Source organism: Crinia signifera, chromosome 19 (genome assembly GCF_055691185.1).
Source record: "Crinia signifera chromosome 19, ASM5569118v1, whole genome shotgun sequence".
In the NCBI taxonomy this organism is placed as follows: Eukaryota; Metazoa; Chordata; class Amphibia; order Anura; family Myobatrachidae; genus Crinia; species Crinia signifera.
Window position 1 is genome coordinate 126,087,950 of NC_139226.1, and position 24,816 is coordinate 126,112,765.

Consider the following 24,816-nt stretch of genomic DNA (forward strand, 5'->3'; position numbering starts at 1 on the left):
CATGTTTGTTACACCCCTGATGAAGTCCGTGTGACGAAACGCGTCGGGTTATTGTGACTGGAAAAATCTAGACTCCATATGGAACAACATTGGATAATGTCATGTTGATTTTTTTATAAATTGTACAACTGTTTAATGAAAGTGTTCATCTCCATCTGAATTTTAAGGTGGTGGTGATACAACAAAAGGCGCACACTATATCCTACTTGCTCGTACTACGCTCTTTCTCCCCCACTAACAGGGGGGACTTATAGAGGTGCTGCCATAACTTACATATTCCAGCGCAGTGAAAGGGTTATCTCTCTATCTAATATATATATACATACACATACACACACACATATACTTTGACCCAGATGTATCAAGCTTCAAAAAGTGATAAAGGGGAGAGTGAAGAACAACCAGCCAATCAACTCCCACCTGGCATTTTTCAAACCCAGCCTGTAACACAGCAGGTAGGAGCTGATTGGTTGGTTGTTTATCACTCTCCATTTTATCACTTTTTGAAGCTTGATGCATCTGGGCCAAAGTGTATGTGTGTGTATATTATATAAATATATTGATTCTTCATTTAAAATACGATACTGCAGCATAAACACATTTACGGTTGGTTTCACAGTCATAAATGTAACTATTTTGGGAGCGTTACGTTTGTTAAAATAATTTACAAACCTCTAGTACAGCGTTTTTCAACCGCTGTGCTGTGGCGCACTAGTGTTCTCAAGCATGACACCAGAGCTAGAGATGCCACAACACTTTACAGCCACCGCCACCAGTTCAACTGTTATTCACTGGTCTCTTCCTGCTCCAATCCTGTATCTGTATCCAGGGCATATGGGACTATCCCTTTCTGATGTCAGATCTTATGATCAATTAAGAGAGCATACTATATATAGATATAAATCACTCCAGAGTGACATTTTTTTTTTTACTACAAATTAATAATTGGCCATTTGCCAAGTGTCACCCAATTATCACAGCAACCACAGTTACCGCATTATATAGTGAACATAAGATTTTGAATGCTTGTAGGATAAGATTCTCATGGCCACCTCTTGCCATCACATGACCCCTGGGCTGCTTGGCAATTGGCTGTCTTCGATATAACAGAACAGATATACTACCCAGGAATTACCCGGCATTTTGACTGCTGGGTCATTTTCCCGGGTGCAGCCTGCGCCCTTTCCCGCTTACAGCAGCAAAATACCGGATGAAGCAGTTCTACCTGGTAATTTGCTGAAAAACCTTGGATTATTTTATGCCTGAAAGGATAAACCCAGGTCGTAAATACCGGATCCTCAACCCAGGTAAAAAGAAGGGTCGGAGACCTGGTTTTTAACAAACAGGGTTGACCCGTTCAGTCATACCAAAATCCCGGGTTAATGCACTTTCCTGTGCAAAAACCTGGGATTTTGGAGTATGTCTAATACCCCTTTTACACCGCCGCAAAACACTGGGTCTTTGGCGGTGTAAATGGGACATGCTGTGTCCCTTTACACGGGACTTCTACCCAGGTCCTGACCTGGGTAGAACACGGCTAGGACCTGGTTAGAGGGCGATGTAAATGGGTTCGCCGGGTCATCTGACCCGGCTCCCATTTACATCAATGGGGACGTGCAACCTGCGGACCGCAGCATCCGCAGGTTGGACGGGGGGGGCACAGACAGTCTGCGCTGCTGTCTGCTATACTCTGCAGACAGCAGCGGCGGAGGTGAATGGATGCCTTTGTGCGGCATCCATTCACCTCCCGGGTGACAGCTGGGGGGTGTATGAGGGAAGTCCAGCAGCTTACCTTCGTGCTGGGCTGCCCCCAGCACAGGGATCAGTGTTTCCGGCGGGGATGACATCTCCAAGCGCCGGGACCGCGGTCATCCCTGCCGGAAACACTGATCGCTGTGCTGGGGGCAGCCAAGCACCAAGGTAAGCTGCTGGGCTGCCCCCACCCGGGAGGTGAATGGATGCCGCAGACAGCAGCGTAGGCTGTCTGTGCCCCCAACAAAGGAGCTGCAGTCCCACAACGAGAATATAGATTTATCTGTTCAGTCTGTCTGGTGGGAACAAAAATCTGGTAATGTATTGGACCAAATGCTGGAAAAATTTAATTGTTCAAATAAACGTATTAAACTAAACTGTTTGATTGAATTTGCCTGAATCACCATTGTAGGGTTTCTAGTAATGGAGGCAAAATGTTTGATTGTCATGTGCTCCCACACATTTCCCGATTTGTATTCCCACCAGACAGATTGGGTACAGAAATATTTAGGTGTGTGCCCAGCTTTAGGCGCTACCATCTTAGATCTTAAAAAATATGCAGAAACTAATGTCAAGACAGATCTATATTACTCCCTAACAACAGTAATGAAATGGACAAGTACTACGCATGAAAAAGACAAGCTGTATGTTACCTATTCTATTCCAATGACCAGCATAATATAAAGTTCCAGCCAATGCTAGGATTCAGCACAAATGTATGTTGATCAGGAAAAGCACAAAATGGGGTAAACATTCCAGCCACTTACAGCTACCAGAATCAATACGTACTGTACTTCTGCCTGTATTCTGACTCCTCTGCGTCTGTGCACCCCACTACCACCAGAGACCTCTGCTTGTGAGCGTAGTCTCTGCCGCTATTACCTGCATTTATACATGTCCCATACTGCACCTCTGAAAAGGCCTCAACCAGCTCACTGGATGCTTCTTCTGTGCACGAATGTTTCAGAGCAACCCATTAATGGCCCATTCTCATCCCTTTGACTTGTGCCCGCGAGAAATGGCCATGGATTGACGAGGTCCGGCCGTGAGCTCGATAATCCACGGGCATTCTTGGCAAAACGGGGGTCGACTGCTATTAAAGTCGGGTCCGTTCTGCCAAGATGCCTCCTCAATGCCGTCGGAGAAGACAGCATTGAATAGGTGCCCACCGCTATTTCCTCCATCAGAAATAGCAGCAAGGTATTGAATATCCCCATATAGCCCTTTTACACCAGAGTTTGGACCCGGGATATTGCCGCTCCAGTCCGGGGCAGGGCATGGTGTAAATGGGCTTAAAAAAAATAACACGGGTACTGTTCCCCGGGAATCTGACCCGGCAAATGTTCAGGGTCGGACACATTATCCGGGTTATTTGGTGGGTTGAGGGGCGCAGAGAGCTGATTGGTGCTTCTGCAGCTCTGGCAGATGATGTAATCTGCTGGAGACCCGCACAGGGCGCATGTAGCAGCGCAGCAGCAGCGTTACCACGCTCTGTGCTGCAAGCACACTCCACACTGTGTTTACAGCCTCATCTGCTGCAGCACACACTGGCTGTCACGCTGTGTGTTCCACTTTGGCTGACCCCAAACCTGATCTGCACCATCATGTCTGCAACTGCAACACAGCTACTCCGTCTGCCATCTTTGCTGCAATGCTGGGAGCAGAACCCACCCCCTCCCTTTTCCCTTTCTTGTGACCTCATCTCAAACAGGCCAAAGGTCCATTTTTAATGACACCAGCAAGGAAAGACAGGGCTGATCCGTTTTCAGTGTGAAAGGGCCGTACCCGGGAATAACCCGGATTGAAGTGCAGTGTAAATGGGGTCTGAGGCAGGGCATGCCCTGGCAATTTCCCGTGTTCGATTTCCCGGGTCCTATCCGGTATTCTGGTGTAAAAGTGGTATTAGTCACTGTGTCCATGTACACCTATCCTCAAATTGTGCCAAATCTCCTCATTTGGTGCACCACAGACCTGCACGTCAGCCATGCCAAAACACTAATTCTAACTGAATTGAGATCTAAAAACGAGGACAAAATACACAATCTAGGGCAGTGGTTCCCATCCTGGGGTAAGTGTACCGCTTGGGGTACTTGTAAATAATATTGGTAAAAATGGAAGAGGAGGAGGAAGACTCCCGATGGTAGAAGTGTCCCGTTGCCATGGAGATGAACCACGTCACTTCCTGTTCTGTCTGCAGCGTCATCAGCATCTATGTGTGTTTTTTCCAATCAGCAATCCACTTGGAGCTACTGGCTCTGCCCTCAAACATCAGTGATCAACTGCCCCACACTGGCATGGGTCAAGGAAGCAGTAGCAATAATCTTACAGGCATTAGCGGGAACCCCAGATACAGTACACAGCCAGTGGACAGACACAGAGGAACCGATTCCCTGAACGCACAGTACTCAACATAAAAAGACACAGATACCGCTCACTTGTAATTGCTGTGAATATTTAAAACTGAGTGGAGTACTCATAAATGAAAAACCTAATCAAGGGGTATGGGAGAGAAAAAAGGTTGGGAACCACTGATCTAGGGTAAACGGGCAAAAAGACAGGTCCAATAAGAGTGTCCCACCGCATGCCTAAACTGGGTAAAAACCTAGAGATATAGCTGTCCAATCTAATTTATGGGAGCAAAACTCTGGCAATGTATGGGGACATATGACAATGAAGCTGTTACTCCTAAACGCTTGTGAACAAGACAATGGCTGTTGAGACAGATTAGGTAAATCCATTTGAGTTAATTTATCAGATTTGTTTGGACAACCATTGTCTGTTTTGTACCGTTTGGGAGCAAGTCATCAACATTATGTCAAGTCCTTTGCTACAAAACTAATAATTTTAGTTACCTAGTACACTATGGACATAATTCAAGTGTGGTTGGGGTGAGCATAACTGCTGTTTGAGGGATACGGATACCATCACACCCCTCCCTCAAATAGCTATATACTGTACTGTCAATTTCTGCAGCCATAGTGTGTCCATTGACGCAGGAGCCCAGAACTTGCACATTACAGGTCTGGCAAATGTGCAAAGTACCAAGCATCAGTATGTTGTGAAATGTTCCTCGGATCGATGGGATCTGGACTAGGCCTCAATTGCGAAGTCAGACAGAAAGGAAAAAGCAGCAAAAATGTAGGAAGATCTGCACATCACCATAATCTCTTGCCATATGGTGTAACGAGGATAGGTGTAGGAGGACAAAACTGTAGCACTTAGAACATAATATGACCAGCCTCTGCAAACTGATGCATTTTAAATGTTGGCGGATCAACCCATAAATGGCTACCTTTGCTATATTCAGACAAAAAGTTAAAGTACAAATATTTATACGAGAGATGTAAGAAATGTCTAAATAATAAGCAACTTTTGGGTTATTAGTACAGAACGTGAAATATATAGGATGAATTAGTGCTGAAGCCGTGCTGTACACAGTAGTTAACAATGGTCGGTCATGGCCCGGCTGTTGGGTTGCAGCCGGATGTCACCACTGGAAAGGCCGGCGGCCGGGTTGTGGCCATCCCGACCGTTGTAAACTTCTGTGTACGGCACGTCTTCTTGGCCGTGCAGGGTTTCGCCGCTCGGCATCAGACGGAGTGTGTGAAACCGCCCTTAACTGTGAAGTCAGTGCATAGGACAGGATCCTGGCAGAGGGTCTAGCACACACAATGTACAGACTTCCAGAAACCGCAGGAATATCACAAATTCGTGAGGGCTATAACATTTTCAGAAAGATACCAAAGATTAATATAATTAAACACTCAATAAACAGTGACTGTGACATAACCAGGACATACAGCACATACATCGGCCCACGTCCTATAATGTTTTTTTGGCCTGCCCAAGCAGTACCGGAATATTACACATTAGTAAGCACTGCTGGAAATTGCAGCTTTTATGTAGGGCGCTGTAGTAAGTGAAAGATTATCCGCTCCATGCTATCCAGCTCCCACCGCCCTCAGCACAAGTTGGACCTAATTTGCCTTGAAATCTGAAGCTCTGGTTATGTGGCTCTGAACAATGCAAATTTCTCCAGATGTTTTTTATTTAAAAACCATCTGAGCGTTATCATCAAGCAGATTACTTGGATTCACGTTCCGCCGGCATCCGTACCGCAGACCACCAAGTGTAAGGTAGTGCCAGGAAAGAATCTACGCTCCTGCTCTCTCTCTACAGTATGAGACTGACCAGGCTCCTTTCATAAACTTTCCACATCCCGAGACAGCCAAGGAGCGTGACTTACGGAACATTCTGCTTCTGCCTGGGCACACAGAGTAACACGACCTCTGTAGAAGGAGCGGAGGACATTTCTTACATTACATAACAAAAGCCACTTCTGCCAGAAAGCGCTCTCGTCTGAGAGAGAGTGATTCTGAAAAGGGGGGGGGGGGGGGGGGGGGGGGGGTGAGGCATTGCCATTTTAACTATAAAATTGATTAGAATACTACAAATAAAATATTCTATCTTCAAGAATTTTTCTTTTTGTGTTTGTAGTCAATCACCGGAGAATACTGGTGTATGACAGGTGAGGCTCGGCCTCATCTGACATCACGATACTGATTAAATGGGTTAACATCTCACCGCCGTTGTGTCGGCACTCTGGCTATGTCCAGTCAGCAGTTACACTGCATATGTGCAAGGTCACCTGTGTGCAGCCCAGACCCCAGAAGCCGCACAGGTTGCTACACATTTCCACAGGTAATATCTGCCAGTGTGTGTGTGTGTGTGTGTGTATGTGTGTTCTCTTGTTAAGGCTTAATACATCTGCCCCATATATCCTTGTGTTTAAAAAATGACAGTTAGGAGCTCATTGGGTGTTACTTTATCTCTCTACAAGCTTTGATAAATCTGTGCTGGAAATAGGTTAATTATTAAGTAGCCATTACATTACTGAACCTGTAAGCATCGGTCAGCAAATATTCTAAAGAAAGTGCCTTTGCCCACAATGCATTGCTCACACCAGCGGACTTGAGTGCCAGTTGCTGGGGATGTTCTCCAATGGAGGAGCTGATCTCACAGTGTCTGATCATAGAATCAGAGCGGAGAAATGTTCTAGGTCTCCTCACTCCCAGCATCTGTGTGGAAGATCCGTCTGATCAGCTCCTGCGCCTTATCGCTTTTATTATTACCAAATTAGAATTTATCCGTCTGCGCTCCCAGTAAAGTAATACTTGTTCTCCTGGCTTTTGCTCTCTCTGGGGTCAGTCTCCCCACTACTTGTTGAGCAGCAATTCAGACATATTTACACATTCTTAGAAGCGCCTGGTATTTCTCGCTGCTGGATACATAACAGTGGCAGGGCCAAAAAGACATTAAGGACAAAGCAAAGCTCTTCCGAATCCCCTCTGTCATGCCTAAATATGACTTCTGTAGAACAGCAGGTTTGCCTGAAGACTTCCATACTGCAAAATTCTGAAGGACGTACTTATTACAACACCATGGAAAGATAACGAAAGCTGCAGACACTTACCGGAGAGCAGCGGCATGGTAAGTATCCACGTAATCAGAGATGAAGAGCTCTCTATTCCGAATCATTGGGTCGCTGATGACCAGCTCCCGGCCAGAATCTAAGGAACACAGAAGGGCGAGAGGGCGCAGTTAGCCAGACAGTTTAGTCAAATATTCATTAGTAAAGGTCCAGCAAAGTGCTGCAACTATGAGACCCGAAATGTATATGGAGTATAACCTTATAAATAATATATTATACAAATAAATTATAGCAATTTAAAGAATTCCAGATTACAATACTTTTTACAGGTTGTTAAATTTAAGTAATCCCTTTAAATTAATTCATTTAGCAGGAGGATTACAAATCTTATGAAATGAACCATGCAATTAATTTAATAGACATGCACAGGAATAAAAGGAAATGACAGGAAACTCCACTGGCAAGTACGTATTGTAAATATAACCTATATCTTATATAAAACGGTTTGCTACATATACCTTATCTTTACATATAGAGACACACTGGGTAAATGCCCAGGGCCCCACAGTTCTAAGGACCTTCTAGCAGGGCCAGAGGAATCTTCCCTCACCGATACTTACAGAGTTTCTCGGGAGGAAGATAGTTAATGCCGCTGGGCCACGGACTGAACTGCGCCCAATCAGAGCAGTGAGGCCGCGTTCTCGGTCTCCCAGGATGCTGCAAAATCTGGAATGGCATTCAGCTTGCTAACTGGAGCCATCTACTAACCAGAGTGCAGCATCTTCTATGCTCTCCAGCTAGGCAGTGAATGGCTAAAAGCTTGGTGCATTGTTGGAGCTGGCATACGGTCCCTGGGTTGACAATGCCTAGACCTGGAAATGGTCGACAATAACAGAAGGTCAACAAGCTTAAAAGGCACACACTCAAAACGTCAACCTGTTTCTTTGTGTGTAGACCGACCTCGTACATAGTTTACTATCCAGGTGGGCATAGAGTGAGAATAGCATAGTGTGCTGATCTCAGCGAGGCACCGTGCCGGAAACATGGTGAATAGTTGGGTAGAGGCAAAAAGCGCATTGCTTTGCCTAGCGCCTAGAATTCTGTTAAGAAGCCCTGGTTCTATTGGATGAAATTGGCCAACTGCAGACTGAATACTGCTAGCTCTTGACGGTTAAGATGGTAGGTGCTACAGATACTCTACCAGAGATTTTATATATCTAGACAGCGACACATATTTGGTTTTACCATAAATGTCTTTTTACAGGGAATTTCTATTCAAGCATTGGACTCACCGTTTTCATTGTGCCGATCTTGTACCAAGTGCTGGTATACAGAATCTGGGACCTCTGACTGGCGGTAGTACCACTTTACATTCATCAGGAGATGGTCTCGTTTACTCTGAGAAAAGTGAAATAAAAGAGCAGTTAAATAAATCTATTCCAAAATAGCTGAAGATTTGCAAAATTAGATATCTATACCCTATGGAACATTTCCTAAAAAAACAAAAAAACAAAAAAAACATGGACATGTAAAGGATTGTTCAGTTTTCAACAATCTTAAACAAATATTGACATTATGGCCCAGTGGCAGATCATCAGGAGAAGGAACACTATAGAGGGGTGTCGGGCAGCAGTCAGACAGATCCTGTGACGATACACTGATTAGTGGGGATTTCTAGTGCTGCCACGTAGCTCTGGGGTTTCCTGCCCGGAGTTATTGCATTACGGCATCCTTTCTGTCTCTTAAGTCAGAAGATGCGGATTGCAAAGAGTAACATCTATCTTTAAAATGTCCCCTGGAGTGTTCAGCCGAAATCAGTGCCTTTGAGTGTCGCCGTGCTGGCTTGGTTGTATTGGTCTTAAAAAAAAAAAAAAAAAAACACATCACTGGTACTTAGTACGGTCTTAAACTTATTAAGGGGGGTATTCAATGTGTGGGTCACGGCGGTCAAGCTTGCTCGTCCCGTTCTCTGTCAGCTCGACCGAGAACACGCAGGCGGGATTCAATGTCCCGCCTGTCGGGGAACGAGAAGGGGGCGTGACCGCGAGTTACAGTAGGGAAGAGGTGAGCTGCAGCCGGCAGCTCGTCACTTCCCAGCCGCTCTCGGCAGAACGAGTCAGACAGCTTGTGAAGTCGGGCTCCTTCTGCCGAGATACCCTGCTCAATGCTGTCAGGGAAGATTGAATACCCCCCTTAGTATGCAAGACCCATGTGTGCATGGCTCATCAGTATTGTTCATTCATTTTCTGTAGATATAGGGGGTATTTAATCAACAGTCGGAATCCACAATTCTAGAATCCACTTGTATTTTGACGAAAACTGCAGTTTTTGACAATGCAGATACGACTTATTCAACAGTCGAATATGCACGGGCTTCAAACTGGTGCATTGAATAGATGTGTCCAGATATTTCCGACTGTTAAAAATACCGGCACACAATGAAGGCATAGACCAATTCTACCCACTGAGCTACCTCTTGTTAGAACAGTTTTTGGGGTATATTCAACGTGGCCGGTAAGGGTGTTTTTATGGCGTGGATGGCTTGTTTTAGGCGAGGATCACCAAACACAAGCCATCCTTGTCGTTTTACCCCCTCAAAGGCTGCTCGCCCTATTTTATTTTCCCGGGAAATAACATACCAACCCCGCTGCATATAGCCATAAGCTTCACCGTTTTGACGGCCCCACACGCCGTTTCCACCTCACATTCAACAAACAGTGAGGTGGAAACGGCGAGTGCAGGGGGGTGGGTTGAATACTAAGGGGTGGGCTATGATGGCGAGCAATAGGCACTGCTCGCCAAAAGGGCACTGAATACACCCTTTTGTGTTACAGACTTGTAAAGCGTTTCAGTGAGACAAAGTCATACTGAAAAGCAAAAGCGTTTCTCTCGTGTTCCAAATACTGCAGGAAGTTTAACATGGCCTAAAGGGAAATTAACATTCTTCTACAGTGAGGCAAACCAGAGTGTTTATTTTTATTTCTCCTATGCAATCCCTAACCTTTTTTTTCACAAGCAGTAAGCCTGCACGAACATTTAATCCCCCATAACGCATAGTTGTGGTTTTCATGAGGTGAAAGAGGGAGAAAGGGGATTGAATGTGGAAAATGATCAGCAATGCTTTCATTGAACAAAATTGCAGGCATTGCGCAATCTCACAAATGACCAGCTGGAGGCAGCATTGCGCCAGATACAGGATAGTAATCCTTTGATACACAGAAAGGACCTTGTTTGACTTGATTGGGGGGGAGAGACTTAACTTACCAGGATGACGGCAAAATGTATGTATATTGTCAGCCTATATCCCCACCTGCATGTAAAGTTTAAGCAGTATCCCTCAAAAACCTATTCCCAATTTACTTACAACATATCATTTTAATCTGTGAGTTGTCTGTATAAAATAATCTTTGCTGCAATGCATTTATATTAATGCAGATGCAAATTAAACTGCTAATGGCCTCTGACCAAGAAGCAGAAACTATAAAAAGGACACATATAAGGTCTAAAAACACAATGCTGTGTTTGAGAAGTGCTAGCCATTCTGAGTAATGACCCACAATGAGACTCAGCGTAAGGAACGACAGCGGGGGTTCATGTAGGGCAGAACCCAATCAGAGACTGTGTTGTTCTAATCACTGACTGCAATGAGATAAATCACCCACTCTGAAGACTTCTCATTAGACAGCTCTGTGCTGGGCCCCAGGCACTGTGCAGCTGACTCCTGTAACTTTATCAACAATATACAACAGAACATAGAAAGTGAAATGTCTCCGACAGTGGTAACAGGCTGAGAAGTCAGGATTTATGGTGCTGTAAATGAAGTGAAGGATTGTGTTCAGTCTGCCATACACAGACATCTGCTGTATACCGGACGATCAACTCATTACAAATGAAGTTTCCCTGTATCTTCCTGGACAATTACACGTACTGTACATAAGCTATTTTCATATGTATTTTTCGCTCTCCCACATCCCTAAACATTGTATGTATAAAATGAACAGACATCACAATAAGCACAAGAATTGCTTACTATTTTTTCTGAAGGCTGAATTTTAATGGGTGGGGAAAAACAACAGCCCTGCAGCATTTATGTGACACCGGCAAAAATGTGACAGTAATGAATAGTATGGTCAGACCTCTGGGCAGACACTGACGTGTGTGATGGTCTATCAGGAAATGAAGTGCTGGCTTTACATTAGCCACTAGCACAGGCTGCAAGGGAGCGGGGCCAACCATCAATCCAATCACATAGAACACAGTCAGGCCCCTGCATGCTATTATTATCAGGGAAATACTCATTCTGTGGCCTTCTTCATATTCAGCACCTCTCACAAACCTGCCATTTTCACATCAAAAATATTTCCACAATCAAGGATGCTGCCCGTATGCCCTCTCTGGTCGTCTCCAGACTGGACTTATCTTCCTCGCCAAATGCACAACATAGTGTTCCCGCTAGGCTGTTTTAGCGGGGCGCTGCGCCCTGCCCGATTTTTAAAGTGCAAAATGCGCCCTGCCCCTCTGGCAGCGCCCTGCTAAAACAGTCTGCATTGTCCCCTCTGTTGTGACCGGGGAAGCCCGGCGTCGCTGTACTTAGCGATGCCCGGCACTTCCCCGGCAGTGTACAGCCGTCCGGGTGGCCCCCTGTGCGTGACGTCACCGGCCGGTCCCACCCCTTTGCGTGACGCCGCCGGTCGGGCCTGCCCCTTTGCGTGACGCCGCCAGTCGGGCCCGTCCCTTTGCGTGACGTCGCCGGTCGGGCCGCCCCTTTGCGTGACGCCGCCGGCCGTGTCCCGCCCCGTTTTGTCACGACGTGGCCCAGGCACGCCTCTTTTGTGACGTCGGCGGCCCGGGCACGCCCAAAACAGTGATGTTGGCGGGCCCGGTCCGACCCCCTCCTGCCCTAGTTCCTAGAAGGAACACTATAACATCAACCTCCGATCTCCTACAAGCCATTCACTGGCTTCCCTTCCCGTTCAGAATCCAATTCAGGCTTCTCACACTCACTTACAAAGCACTTACACACTCCTCTCCCATTTACATCTCTGACCTCATCTACCTTAAAGGCCTATACACACTGGGCGACTGAGCTGAAAGCCGCTCAGTGTATATGGGACAGCGATCAACACTGATGCGCGCTCCCACATTATCGCTGGCCCAGCCGCTCATTACCAGCAGATGAGAGGCGGAGTGGACGACAGGGTCATGCTATGGAAAATCATCTTCAGTCTTCCCACCTCTCTACAAAACTTTAAACTGGCTCAAGGCACACATCTTCACCAAACCCAGCCGAATATCACGCTAACCCTCTGTTAGATGCTCGCAGTCTACCCCATTGTGTCACACGTCTGTCTGGCACTCCACTTTAAGATGTAAGCTCTCACGAGCAGGGCCCTCTTCCCTCGTGTGCTTTTTCTTCCCTTACTTACAGTTAAATACAATACAGGACAAGTACAGGGTAATACACAGGCTTTCCTATTCGTTTCTGTACTGAGTAACTGGGAGCTGCGGATCCCTTGTGGCGCCATATAAAGGATGATGATCTTCACATCTCTAGTGGTGACCTTGCCCAAAAATGGTTGTCGCGCATATCTACAACAATCACTGACATCAGTAGCTTTCATCAGTTTCTCCCATTCCAGATACACTAACTAATCAAATTACCCGTGCACAGAAGCGACTTGTGTTTTGAAGCTAGTTTATTCCTTTGAGTGCCAACATCTGAGATGTGCAAAAATATCTGCTAAAAATGCCAAAATCTGTGAGAGATATGCAAAATATTGGCTAAAAATGCCAGCGCCTCTCACATTTGTTATATGAATTCAAATAATAAAATGTGTAAAAAAAAATAATGTAAAAATAAATAAAAGATTATATTTCCTATAAAAAAAGTAAACACTGCAGGCAATTTTCACACCAATTTTGACAAATTCACTTGGCACATCAAGGGTTAAGGAGTACTGGTCTATATGACTGTGTAGCTTGCCAAAATCATATGGCTAGGTTTTCAAGCAAACCAATATTAACTTAGCAAATAAAACTGTCAATTTAGGGGAATAGAGCATTATTAAATATCCTAAACTTAAGCTCTGCATTTAAAAAGGAGGGAGACACAGTTAACCAAAGGCTCACTTTAAGCAGTCGTACCCGTGCATACACGCACAGAAACGTAACCAGCGCTACATTTGTGCTTAAAAACAGACTGTAACCATGAGGTTTTGCTTGCAGAAATGCCTCTACTGTCTGCAAGCAAACACTAATATACTGCATAAACAGCATTATATTTATATGGTACCATACCAGGCGTAAGATCAGCATTAGAACACATAGTGGCAGCACTGAGCTGTACGTTCGCTTCATGCAACCACTATATCATATGCTAGCAGAGCAGACAAGATTTCAGATTAATAGTGTAGAGATCAGCTGACAGATCACCAGCACTGCTATGCCACTGGTGGTGGTGGTGGGGGGGGGGGGGGGGGGGGGAGGAGCAGAGTATGCATGTAAAAGATAGCTCGACCACAAACAGGATGATTTATTAAGAAGTCCTAACTAGACATTGCATCACTGTTGTACCCAGCAGGGGTAGGTTTGTTATCATAGAGGAGAAGATGGAGAAATGCTCATTACACTACTGATTTCCTATCCGGTTTCATTCTTTAAGATCAGACACAGGTGTCTATTTTAGAAGACAATAAAACATCTGACCAAGTCAACGTAGGAATGCCTCCATTGGACATACGACATTACTCTTAAGGTGGCCATACACAAGCAGATTTATCTTCATATCTGTCACTCATCCATAACCATGTTTTTGTTCCAACCAGCCAGATCTGAAGATAAATCTTACTAGTGTATGGGCACCTTAACTGTCCTGAGGGATCTGGAGAACTTATTCACATGTAATGTAGGATAACACACATTGGGAGGGAAGGGGGGTTAAATTATTTAATTGGCGCGCACCCCACCCCCCTAAGGTGTGGCATAACATGTATAATGGGTACTACCGTGCAGCATAACCTGAATAAGGGGAATTACTGTGTGATAAAAAAAAAAAAAAAAACACGATCCAGGTGCCTTTTGATTATCAAATTATGCGATTACCAAAATATAAAATTCAATATTTGCCATGACCACCCTTGTAATCCAAGATGATGTTTAGATCAAGGCTCTGTGGGGGCCACATCATCACTTCCAGGACCAACTGCTCTTCGTTACGCTGAAGTTAGATCTTAATGGACATTGGCTGTATGTTTGGGGTCAGTGTCCTCCAGCACAATTAGTTTAGAGCCAACCACATGCCTCCGTGATGGTATTACACGATGGACGAGGACATCAATAAACCTAAAATGCAGCAGAACAGTCACCATGCTTTGTTGTTACCAGCAGACACTCTTCAGCGCTTCAATGAGCAAACTGCCATCTGTTATAGACAAATATAAAAAAAAATTGATTTACCAGTCCAAAGCACTTTTGCCATTTTTCTGCACCAGTCCCAATGTTTTCATGCATAGTTGAGTCGCTTGGCCTTGTTTCCACGTCGAAGATATGGCTTTGTGGCCACAATTCTTCCATGAAGTCCACTTCTGGACAGATTTCTCTGTACAGTAGATATATCCAATGGTTCTCAGCCAGTTCTGAGGTCATGGCACTTGCAGGACATCTTCTGATTTAGAAGAAAAGCATGATGCGTCTTTCACCTAAGGCAAGAAGTTTCCATGGCTGTCTACTACTCTCAATGTTGCCCGTTTCTTTGTGCTTCTTCAAAAGAGCTTGAACAGCACATCTTGAAACCAGAGCCTGCTTTGACCTTGCTGATGCAGTATGACTACCTTATGTCTTGCTGTGCTCAGTCTTGCCATGGTTTCTGACCTGAACGTCTTCCACAACCTCACCTATGTAGCAGAGTCTGGCTGTTCCTCACCCAGTTTATAGCCTCCTACATAGCAGTTTTGTTTAAGTCAATGACCTTTAACCTACATATGAAAATGATGATCATTATTCGGTTTGGAATGATTGATCATACACTCGTCTATAATCCGACAAAATCCCCGACCTTGTGCAAGTATACCTACTGTAGAAGTACTGATGCGGTTTTGAAGGTCAATGAAAGTCATAAAATATTGGTTTGATTTTGATTTCTTTCCTGTGGGTTCACTTTGCATTTTGTTCATTGATAAAAATAAACTATTAACACATCTGCTTTTGCAAGCATTCTTATGGGGCATAAACACAGGGAAATTTCAGCACATTGATCGCTTAGAAATGGAGGACTGATTGCTCTGTGTATGCCCTGCAGAGATGGTGATGCGCAGTCCTGCATGTCGCTATTGCCTGCAGGGAAAGCCATTGTTTGCACTGGCTTTCCCTAGATTGTGGGGCTTTGCCTATTAAAAATAGGCAAAACCCCGCTCAGCACACAGCATGGTGGGTGCGCCGCCGCGATGTGTACTGAGCGAGCGATCATGCTGAAGCACGTCGCTCAGCCCGTGTGTACGGGGCTTTACTTTGCAGTATCTCTTCCACACGTGCCTTAAACTTTTACACAGTATTGTACACCTATAAGGCACGAGGGAACACTTAATGGAAATCACACAGCTTCAAGGTCGGAAACATATTCCCCTGCATGGACAAACATATACACAGGTGCAGTAATCCAATGTCTGGCAATAACTTGGGTTAGAAATATGAACTGTTTTGAGGCCATTGTGGTCTAAAATGTGCAAAGAATTTGCAGCATATGGGAACCATTGCACATCCTATAGATGGCAAGCTTATATTCCGGGCTCACTTCTCTCTCGGAAGGAAATTCAATTCTCACTGCGGGCATGTAGCTAATCAAATGCTAGTGCTGTAATCCAGCCACTACCAAATTTCTTGTTGCACCCTTGCGAGGCTAGCTGTGGTGTCACTGTGTCTGACACTCACCTCAGAAGATGCAGATTAACATGACTGAGCCATGGGCAGTGCCTCTTAACCTGGGCATGACAGTCAATTGAAAGGCGCTGGGCAGTAAACCCCAGGAGTTACATCCCGTTTGTTACAACTTCATGTTACAAATCTTAAAGCGCAACGGAATAGGCCCGCACAAAACAAATGCTAATAAATTAATTTCTAATTTATCCCATACAGTTTTCCTTATGAAGTAAAAAGAAAATGGCACAAATACTTTCACTGAACTGAAGGAGTAAATTATAATCCCCAAAACTGGTCCTTTTTAAATGCCAGAGACCAAGGCTACAAAGTACTGAACGGCTCAACTTCCAAAATCAACAGGCAAAACACTTTTGCACAAGTTTATTATTTATTTATTAACAGTTTCTTATATAGCGCACACAAATTCCGCAGCGCTGCACAGAGAATATTTGAACATTCACATCAGTCCCTGCCCCAGTGGAGCTTACAATCTATATTTTCTACCACATGTACACGCACACACAGACATTCTAGGGTTAATTATTTTATTTTTTTGGAGTCAATTAGCCTACTAGTATACTTTGGGATTGTGGGAGGAAACCGGAGTACCCGGAGGAAACCCACGCAAGCACGGGGAGAATATTCAAACTCTGCACAGTTAGAGCCATGGTGGGGATAGAACCCATGACCTCAGCGCTGTGAGGCAGTAATGTAACCATTACACCATCCGTGCTGCCCTGTATATATAACACATGGTGGGAATAGAACCCATGACCTCAGTGCTGTGAGGCAGTAATGCTAACCATTACACCATCCGTGCTGCCCCAAGTTTGTTTAACCTTATGAAACTGCACAATAATAGGTGCTGTAAACAGACACCTCGACATCATATTTGTCCTACTAAAATCCTCTGCTACCAAAAGTTCCGAGTGATTCTGCCATGAATTAACCCCTGAGCTGCAAGCAACGATCACTGTTCTGAAAGTAATTATCCCTCGAGCTCATCAAGAGGCAGAGCACAGATTACTAGCCAGCCGCCGAAGTGTAAGCGAGAACAGAACAAAGATGCGTGTCATGACAAGAAAATGAATTAAAGTGTTTGCTGTGTTTTCCCACAGCTCCTATAACGTGGTAGTGAGCAATGAAACCCTTCCAGGGAGACCGCTGGCTCATTTCCATTTGAAGATTGTGATATCCTCCTACACTGATCTGTATTAATATATAGACACACACATACATATACGCACACACTATAAGCCTGTCCAAGGCCTGAGTTTTATTGGGCATTAAAGAGCAGGCCTACGATCCACTTCCATGCCCTGCAGCCTAACCACATGCTGAAGAGGTCACGGTGCTCCCTGAGAACCGGTTTATGTTACAGATAGAAGGTGAGATACGGGTGAAACAAAAACAGGGACAGCAGCTGCTAAACTCACCTAGCTAGTGTGTGGGGCACACATGAAATGTTTATGGGATACAGTGACATGAACCAGGGCTACCATTTGGGGAATGGAAGGAGGAGCAGGAGCCATCCATGTCCCAGCAATACAAACTGGTGTCGGAGAGTGTTCACACGCAATTGTAAGAAGGGAGGAATCAAGGCTGAGACCAAAGAGGCACAAACAGGAAGTAGGGGACATCCTACACCTGTATTCCACACACATGTAACAACGCCAGACCAGAAGAAGGAGGACGCAACCTGTGGACAACCCAGTAGACAGCAGAGGGGGCTGCACACTTAGGATAGACATACGAGGACGACCAACCAAAACCATAAAGTCTAACCGGGGTCCAGTAGACCCAGTGTAGGCCGCACAGGAGCCAGAGGAAACCGCAACGGGATCAAACACAGGTTAGTCTTATCAAGGAGGTCCTAAGGGACAGTAAGTTGAGACAGAGGCAGGATAACTATGCAATCTATATAACAATTTCAGCGGCATCACTACTATTATTATAATATTAGAGAGCAAGAATCTTAAGTGTAGATATTCTTGCACATATACATTTGCCATCTTCTCCTCCCCAGGCTTGGTGACACTGCAGCCTATACTCTGAAGGTGCCCACAGACGCTACAATTGTACTGTGCTATGCGTTTTTGACTGTACAATGGTTCTATACAATTTTTCTTCCAGCTTGCTATGAGATGTGCACTTGGATGCATGTGATGAACCCATGTTTGTAATGTTAACTTTCAGATGTAGTCTAAAAAGTACGTGCAGCACGTACTTTTTTAGACATACAATATCGGGCTCCAGGGAACAAACACCATCCAATAATTGTACATAAGATGCAATTTGTGCTTAAAAAGTACAAAACGCATTCGATAATTGATGCGTCTGTGGGCACCTTCAGAACGTCAAGCATCATGCAGCAGACCAGATGCGGCTTCTGTAATATGCTGAATAATAAAGTCCTTCCACATCAGCTAGTGATTATGGCAATTTACAGAATTCCTATTGACACACAAAAGTTGTTCCCTGAATAGTCAGAGGGTGAAAGCACAGATAACAACGTGTGGGCCGCAGCTGTCCAGCAGGGCTGTAAGAGGGGGTTAAAAAGCTTCATTACTGTGCCTATTTCTCAGCTCAGCTTCCTGTAGAGGCGTCTGGAAAGCAGCAGCGCGGCCTGACATGAGCGGAACTGACAATATCGCCTCTCACTGCTTGTCATCCACCACAGTTTAACATTATTATGTGTAACCAGGGGAGAGGCAGTGGTCGCTTGTAATTCATCCTGCGGGTCACAGTGTTAAAGAGCGCTCTGGAACACACCCCCTGTATTCATATACAGCCATCTCGCAACAGATATTTCTTATGGACAGTTATCAGACGGGCAAATCTATTTGCTGACAGCAGATAACATGACATGACCTCAATAATATCCACAAATGTGTTCTTTGCTTTCTTTTATCAGTATTCCAAAATAATTTAAAGTGCTGCTCACCAGGGAACAGCATTCTGTAGGCTGGAGCAGTCCACCTATTTACAAACAAAATCCTTGTGACTCCTCCCCTCATTCCCGGGAAACCGAGAAAGAGGCGGAGCCCTGTTCGCACATGAAATCTGATCGAGATGGTCAGAGCCTGGGGCAGAAGGTCAGGCAAATGTTATAGGACTCACCATTTATTCAGGATTCATCAGTCATAGCCAATGTGTTCATAACGTGAACATTAATTCTGAATAAGTACAAAAATGCTACTTCCCCATCCATGTAAGCAATTAATGGCTATTAGGGCAGGTAGTCAATGCAGCCAGTTACCTACTGACACCGCAGGGATTATGATCTCACAGCAGAGTCATTGTAGGTAATCGTTCCCCTTATGGTCTTAACATCTATTAGTGACCGATCCCAGCAGTGCTACCTCATATGTATCACACTCTGAATACACAAGGCAATAGGGTGGAGGGTGCGCCCTTCGTGGTGTGACAAACTCCTATGGCTTCTTGGAAGATACATTACCTGGGATTATTAGTCATGCTTCTATCAATGAGGTTGGGACTAATAATCCCAGGGGGGGGAGATAAAATAAAGGTCATTATTAATTTATTAATGTACATAAAGAAGTATACAACCACCATGCCTGGGCAACTCCCTCTGACCATGTACCATTACATTCTGTATTCCTACAGCCAGGTGGTGATATCTAATGAGCTTTCCATCGACGAGAGGCTGTCTAATAGAAACATGCCGTGATGGCTTATCTCAGAGGCACGACCGGCCACAAAGAGCCAGCAGCTTGATTGAGCACGGTAATGGGAGGCAGGAAATGAGAAGGCTTCTACCATCCATCAGCATGGTCGCTGGAGTGTGAGCCCAGGCGAGAGGTGGACACTTCGGGTTTTAAATATTTCTAGTGTTTTTTTCTTTAGTACGGAAGAAAGTCGCTGGATGAATTTTCCGGGCTGGAACAGAGCAGCACATTAATATCTAGGAGGATTTGCTCTTTTCTATGGTAAATCGAGGAAGGAGAAGACTGCAGCTTATATTGGAGGCAGACTAACGATTGTGTAAAATGTTGGGAGCCACCTTAACAGCTTCCACCCCAAACCCTGATCATTCTGATTTGTACACGCCACATGCGAAGCGCTTCTGCTATGTATATATGTCATTAGCCCCAAGAATGTGATTTTGTTGGAGAAGCCTCAGATGCAATATGCTCCAGAAAGCGGACTAACCATTCAGCCTTAATGCACGTAGATCAGCGTCTCTAATTACATTCAAGATTGAGCACAGTCCCGCTATTCCCTCTGGAACCAACGCAGCCAGGTGCTTCATAACAGCTAATAGGTTGTTTTCACATACAGATGTAAATTTACCATCAGAAAGCGGGATCTCTTGCCCTGAGGCGTATATATAATCCAACAGAAATAAATAGCCTGTTATCGAAGGGCACAGATTTGAAGCTACAGCGTATTAACAAGGCTTTAAGACACAGCTGAGATTAGAGATGTCGCTGTGTCACAGCGCTGTCTGCATTTATCATCTATCTAGGACAATCCGTTATGTAACACCTGGTAGCATGCGCTATAGTGCATGGGGGCAGCATCACACCGCACACGGCAAACTGACCCCATCAGCATTATCACAGAACCATCATGTGTGACATTCCCAGACTCAATCTAAAACATTGCCCAATTCCCTAGCTATAGGCAACAGTGCGCTTACGTTGTATTAGACCAGGGCTGAGCAATAAGCGGCCCTCCAGCTGTTGATGAACTACACATCCCAGCATGCCTTGCCTTAAGTTTTGTTATTTGGCCATGCTGACTCTTAGCCTTGGGTGGTACAATGGGGCAGATGTATTATAGTGGCTCGCACTTCCTGCTTCGCCTCATTAACTACGCAAAGCAGGTGGGGAGACCAACAGGATGTATTAATCTCCCCCCTCCGTCCTGCGTTGTCCCCCCTCCTCCCACTGACGCGCTTTCTCTGCCTGCCCGGCTCACTGCGCATGCACAAGATCTCGCTATTCTTGGGTGCAGCCTGGAGCCAGCTGCAGGGCTAGCGTTGTCCCTGCAGTGTGGGATAGGACAACGCTAGCTCTGAGCTGGCAAAAGCGGCCAGGGCAATTTAACGCCTGGACGGCTGTTAATACATCACCCCGGCCACTAATCGCTGGGGGGGTATTGCAGGGGACAGCCACGCAGAGCGTAACTCGGCCTGCTGTCCCTATCGCACGTTAGGTGCGCTAGTAATACATTGGGGTAAACGTAATCCCCCCCCAGTTAACTAGCGTTAACGCTAGTTCATACATCTGCCCCAAGGTGCCTTAGTGCCCAGGTGGGCAGAACAGTGGCAATCATACACTAGTAAGCTTGCTCAAAGCAAATGCTTCCAAAGCTAGTAGAAGTTTCACTTGCTGCCAACAGATGGCAGTGTTTCGGAGACACAGGGACACATATCAATATTTATATATAATGCTATCTGGTTAAAGTTTTCCAAGCTTACCTTCTTTGTGAAAATACATCACTAACAAAAGAAATCTAAAAGTCACAACAACTCACCCTGGTTTTCAGCTACTCCCAATACCCTATTCTACAATATCAGCACATCAAGGCTGGATGGATGGATATACCTGTACAGTGGTGTGTTCCTACATTTTACGCCATGCACAAGGAGGTGCCCAAGGAGAGTGAGCTGACATATTTGTGCAACTCTGTTACCATCAGGCATCTTTTTGTAACTAAAATGGGCCTGATTTCACGTCACAATGTGAATAAGACGCAAAAACAGACTATATATAATATGCAACCTGCCCATATTTTCTGTTTGACTGCGTCTGGATCTTAATACACAATGAAACGTTTCCGTGCTGTCTAGGAAAACACTGTAACATGGCATCTTGTATGCAGATACTGCCGCAGTGTTTTCAAGGTGGCACGTCTAATGAACGAGAGAGTGAGCAAGAGCAAAAGAGCGCAAAAGAGAGCAAGCGATAACAAAAGAGAGCGAGCAAGCTGTAAACTTCACATAGGCATATGTACTTTCGATGCATTTTGCTCCATAGAGCAGAGTATAAAAACAGTAGTGTTGGATGAAATAAACACATACAGCATCACTAACAAGGGGGAACAATGCAGAACATGTACTGTTCATTCTAGCTCCCTGAATCCTGCTAGGGTGTCGCTCTCTGCTGTGGTGCCTCTAGCAGGTAGGCCACCCAACCAACCAAGCAAATATGGCTGACCTGGATAGATGAATGTTCAGTGAAAAGGCCATGTGGGAAAATATACCAAAATATAATTTTTTCTTTGAAACTATAAGTTACTAAAGATCTCTGAAAAGATTTCCTTGCTGAACACAACATAGCAAAAAGCCTTCGTTATTCAGTACAGCTTAGTGCCAAACACAATGTTGTCTGTCAGCATTCACACCTATATAGAGGCGAGTGTGGGCGGCGTGTGTGTTCTGGATAGCATTAGAATGTGTTTTGGCCGAAAGCTTTACACCGTGGCTTAAAGACTTTCCTCTTCCTGTACTGGGTACCACAAGAGTCGTAATGTAAATCAAAACATGCTCTCCGCCGTCGCATTCCGGCAGCAAGCCGTTTTCTAACAACTCAGGGCATTACTGATGCATTTAACTAATCATCGAGTATGTGCTGCGGTAATTACTTTCCATTAAGGTTTCCTGCTTTAAACCTAGAGAAAAGGCATTCGGTAAAGAGGGGGAGCTGTTCACGGCGCTTGACATTTGGCATGAAATGTCAGTTGTGCTGCACGGTTCACATCTAATTACTGAACACAAGCAGAGAAAGCATTTCCTTCTTGCCCGCAGTAGCAAAATAAATAAAAGGAGGGAAAAAAATGAGGAGACTCGTACAGCTGCGGACAGCTCTTCATGTCCTCAGGAAACCCTCAAGTCATTTTCACCTTTTAAATATCAGTACCACTGGTGTGCCTCCAACAGTGCTGGCAGGACCACCACACCACAAACTCCAAGTATCTAGCGAGTTCTCTCGCTCAATGAGACCACACAGTGAGGCGTGTGTGCATCTCTATGTAGATCTATGTATATATAAAAGGTTCGATTTCATTGGACACAGATGCCATTACTGGCTGTATGTGGTGGCACAACACCGGGCTCAGTGACTCTACACAAACATTTATATACACACACATACACAGGTGAATATACAAAAGCGTTTTCATTTCTACATTCAAACAAAGCACATAAACCTGTCATCTAATCCATGAATGGAACAATCGTTATATTTTTCGGCAGAAGGCATTAGAACACAACCTACAGTGGCCACAATGGGATTATGTTGCTTTACCAAGTGATCGATTTTGATATTTTGAACAAAGACCAATTTTTATCCAAGAAAAGGGTCTCTATATACTGCCCCAATAAGGGATGGTGGTCTTTTCACAAAACTGAGCAGGCTCACAATTAGTCTGACTGTCGTCCACTCTCCCTGTGCTCAAAGAAATACAGCTGAGAAACAGGGGAAATATGTATCACAAATCTAACCTGTCAGCTGCAGACACTTCTAAAGATAGGAGATGGCAATGAAAGGAAAGGTGACCTTACGGAAGGATGCAATTAACAGTTCAATGTGTCCTCTTTTGAAGCAGTATGAAAAGGTGTACTAAGCCTGAAATAAAAAGTTGCCTTACAGAAGAGGTATGAAAACCATTTAAAATGACATATGCTGCTGTTCCCATACATTGACAATATATGGGATTCTGGACATTGCATTCCATTTTACTAGGATGCTGAAAGTATTCTATTGCTCTCCTGACTGTCTCCTTAAGATTTAAGTAGTCTCCTTGTAGTATGCTTCAGTAAATGAGATGGGGGGGGGGGGGGGGGGGGCACGTAAACTTATCCAAAACCGGCCATGGCATTAACTTATGATATACCCAAGCTTCCCAAAACTATCATAATCCGGGACGCTTAGGTTAGTATGCCAAATCATCCGGGTAGAGAGTATGTGTGTGTGTGTGTGTGTGTGTGTGTGTGTGTGTGTGTGTGGCACAGCATCAGATAACTGATCTTAGATAAAATAAATGGGTGATGCGCTAAACAAACAATTAACGAGTATTTGTGGGCTGTTGTTTCCTCACAATTGTCCATGTGCCCTAAAAATACATTATGTTAAATATCGAGGAATGTGGAACAGATGCTCACAGATTGCAATGAATGTCTTACATTTCCCCACATTTTAATTTTCGCAAAATAAAAAGCAGGGCTTGTGAAAATGAGCGGAATACGATTTAAGGCTCCAGCGGCAGAGCCAGTAAAACAGGGTCTAGGCAGGAGACGCTGTAGCAATAGAAAGCATGTAGATTACTGTGTGGGGAATTGAAATGATGGGCAGTTAGTGTCGGTTGCTGAAGTAGTAGTTTGTATTAACGGCAGAGGTGTAAGAATTTATATGTAAATCACTTGCATAAAATACACACAGGAGGTGAAGAAAAGCATTGGGAAAGCAAGACGGGCTTGCAAAGAACCTTCATTTATGCAGCAATAATTCAGCAGTTAACACTTGGCGTCACCGACCGGAGAGAGCTGGCCAAAGTACTGCAAGGAGGAGCTGTCCAACATTAAACCCTGCTGCTTATAGATATGTAGCAGCAACATAGCAAAGTCAGTATAGATTACTAAAATGGTCAGATATGTGGATAAACCTAAATATAGTGGTGTACTAAACAAAAAAAAATGTAATGTATAGACCATTGTGCAATACAAAGAAATAAAAATTTTAGCATGAAAT

General features: G+C 44.7%; 1 protein-coding gene across 6 annotated transcripts in view; it reads right to left on the bottom strand.

Annotated features, from left to right (window-relative positions):
• RERE (arginine-glutamic acid dipeptide repeats) overlaps positions 1-24,816 on the bottom strand; it is a 290,268-nt gene that overhangs the window by 82,050 nt on the left and 183,402 nt on the right. For all 6 annotated transcript variants that reach the window (XM_083163291.1, XM_083163286.1, XM_083163289.1 and 3 more), the window contains 2 exons: positions 8,476-8,581; positions 7,226-7,322 (listed from right to left, as the gene is read on the bottom strand). In XM_083163291.1, the coding sequence (XP_083019417.1) occupies positions 7,226-7,322; positions 8,476-8,581 (203 nt within the window). The remainder of the gene's footprint in view (positions 1-7,225; positions 7,323-8,475; positions 8,582-24,816) is intronic.